General features: G+C 53.8%; 1 protein-coding gene across 2 annotated transcripts; it reads right to left on the bottom strand.

Moving 5' to 3' along the window:
- Positions 1 to 209: 209 nt before the first annotated feature.
- On the bottom strand, positions 210 to 1796 carry LOC123137081 (WD repeat-containing protein LWD1). Of its 2 annotated transcripts, XM_044556652.1 has the most exons (2): positions 1540 to 1796; positions 210 to 1431 (listed from the first exon to the last, which is right to left on the bottom strand). In XM_044556652.1, exons 1-2 carry the CDS (start codon positions 1778 to 1780, stop codon positions 539 to 541), a joined length of 1134 nt encoding a protein of 377 aa, XP_044412587.1. In that variant the 5' UTR covers positions 1781 to 1796; the 3' UTR covers positions 210 to 538. The 2 variants fall into 2 exon arrangements, with proteins under 2 accessions (XP_044412587.1, XP_044412585.1); XM_044556650.1 differs by having other exon boundaries at positions 210 to 1796.
- Between the last annotated feature and the right edge of the window lie 6 nt (positions 1797 to 1802).

Below are 1802 nucleotides of genomic sequence, written 5' to 3'. Positions count from 1 at the left end.
TACACCAGCAATAGGAACCCAAAAATAAAGGATAAACCACCAGCTAATATTCTACCTACTAACTAAACAATGAGTAATGGGATGCAAACTGAACAAAATGGCAAGAGTTCAACCAAATGAACAATTAAAACAAGTTTGTTCCTACTTGCCCTAAATACAAAAATGATACAGCAGCAAAGATATGAAGGGACTGAAACAACAGAAGCACACACAGAAAATTGTGACAATTGCAGCAATAAGCAAGTTAACAGCAGTACTAGAGTCGAGCAATTTAAATAACAGCAATTTAGTTCAGTATCACCAGCACTAATCCTATAAGTCTAATTACTCTTAATAACTCAGTTCATTGTCAATTCCAGCTTCTACCTAGTGAACCATCATTTCTGTCAGCAACTCAGCACACATATCAGCTGTGGGCAACATACATCACTGAAGCAAAAGCAAAATTACCATCCTCCCATTGCCTGAACTCTCATCATCCATGATGGGCTTCTTTGCCTCTTTCTGCCCCACCACTGATAAAGCTAGAATGAAGAAATCAGACCCTGAGAATCTGCAGTTTATTGGCGAACACAATGGCAACCCAGTCAGGCTGGGTAGCTGACCACTGCAGCTGCTCCACCTCCGCCCCTGCAGTGTAAGCCAATATAGGGTCAAGACCACCCTCTGCTGCTGCAGCTGCTGCAGCATTGCCATTCCCATTGCCTCCGCTATTGTTCCCCGTGCCCATGGAGGAGAGGTCCCATATTAGTGCTTGCGAGTCATCCCCAGCTGTGCAAATGTGGCAAGAAGAGTGAGGCGCCCATGCCATTGCATTGACAGGAGCATGATGGCGGTGGAGTTCAACGACAGGCAGTGTTGGGTAGCGAATGTCAAGCACGACCACCTTGGGGCTATCCATGATGATTGTTGCCATATACCTTGGGTCCTGCTTGTTCCACCCCAGCCTAACCAATGGTGTCGGCGACACAGCCCCACCATCCGTAGCAGCAGAATTGGAGCCGCCGCCAGAACTACTCTCATAGATGATTGTGGAATGCTCCTTATCCCGAAGATCAAACACGCGGACCGAGCCATCCGCAGAAACAGATGCAAAGACACCAGCGCCACCCCAGGCTATGTCATAGACCTCCTTGTCATGGGCTATGAGCTGGGTGTCGACTACCTCACGTTCAACGTCCCAGATGGTGCAAGTGGTATCGATGGATGATGTTCCGATGCGGCGTGGGTCGGCGTCGTTCCAGTCAAAGGAGGTGAGCGGGCCGCAGAAGTCGCTGTTGCGGTTGCCGTTGAGCTCGCAGCACAGCTTGACGCCCGGCTGCTGACCAGCGGGGCCCCCCACGCCGTTGCAGCGGACGGAACCATTGTTGGAGTCGGCGGCGCCCGGGGCAGCGGCGTCGTCGTCCGTGATGCGCCATATGCGAAGGAGGTCTGCAGAGGTGGCAAGCAGATCGGGGCGGAGGCCTTGGGGGTCCGGAACGAACATGGACTTGGTGGGAGGGAAAGGGTGGTCGAAGGAGAGCACGGGGGCGATGTCACCTGTGGACTCGTCGAGCTGGACCACCTCCACGCGATTGACGAGCTGCTCGAGAAGACTTGCGATGGCGAGTCGGTACTTCTTGTCCCGCCGCACGCTCCAGTTCATACCGTAGATGTGCCACCCGGCCTCGTAGGTATAGATCTCCGACCGCTTGGCCTCACCCCCGCCGCGGCTCCCGCCGTTGCCCTGGTCCTGATCCGCCCACCCATCGCCATCCCCGGCTGCGCCGCCACCGCCCATGTCGCCGCTGCAGCTCTGAACG

This window comes from Triticum aestivum, chromosome 6B, assembly GCF_018294505.1.
Source record: "Triticum aestivum cultivar Chinese Spring chromosome 6B, IWGSC CS RefSeq v2.1, whole genome shotgun sequence".
Lineage (NCBI taxonomy): Eukaryota > Viridiplantae > Streptophyta > Magnoliopsida > Poales > Poaceae > Triticum > Triticum aestivum.
The sequence above is the reverse complement of the archived record's forward strand: the minus strand, read 5'-3'. Positions and strand labels throughout refer to the sequence as shown.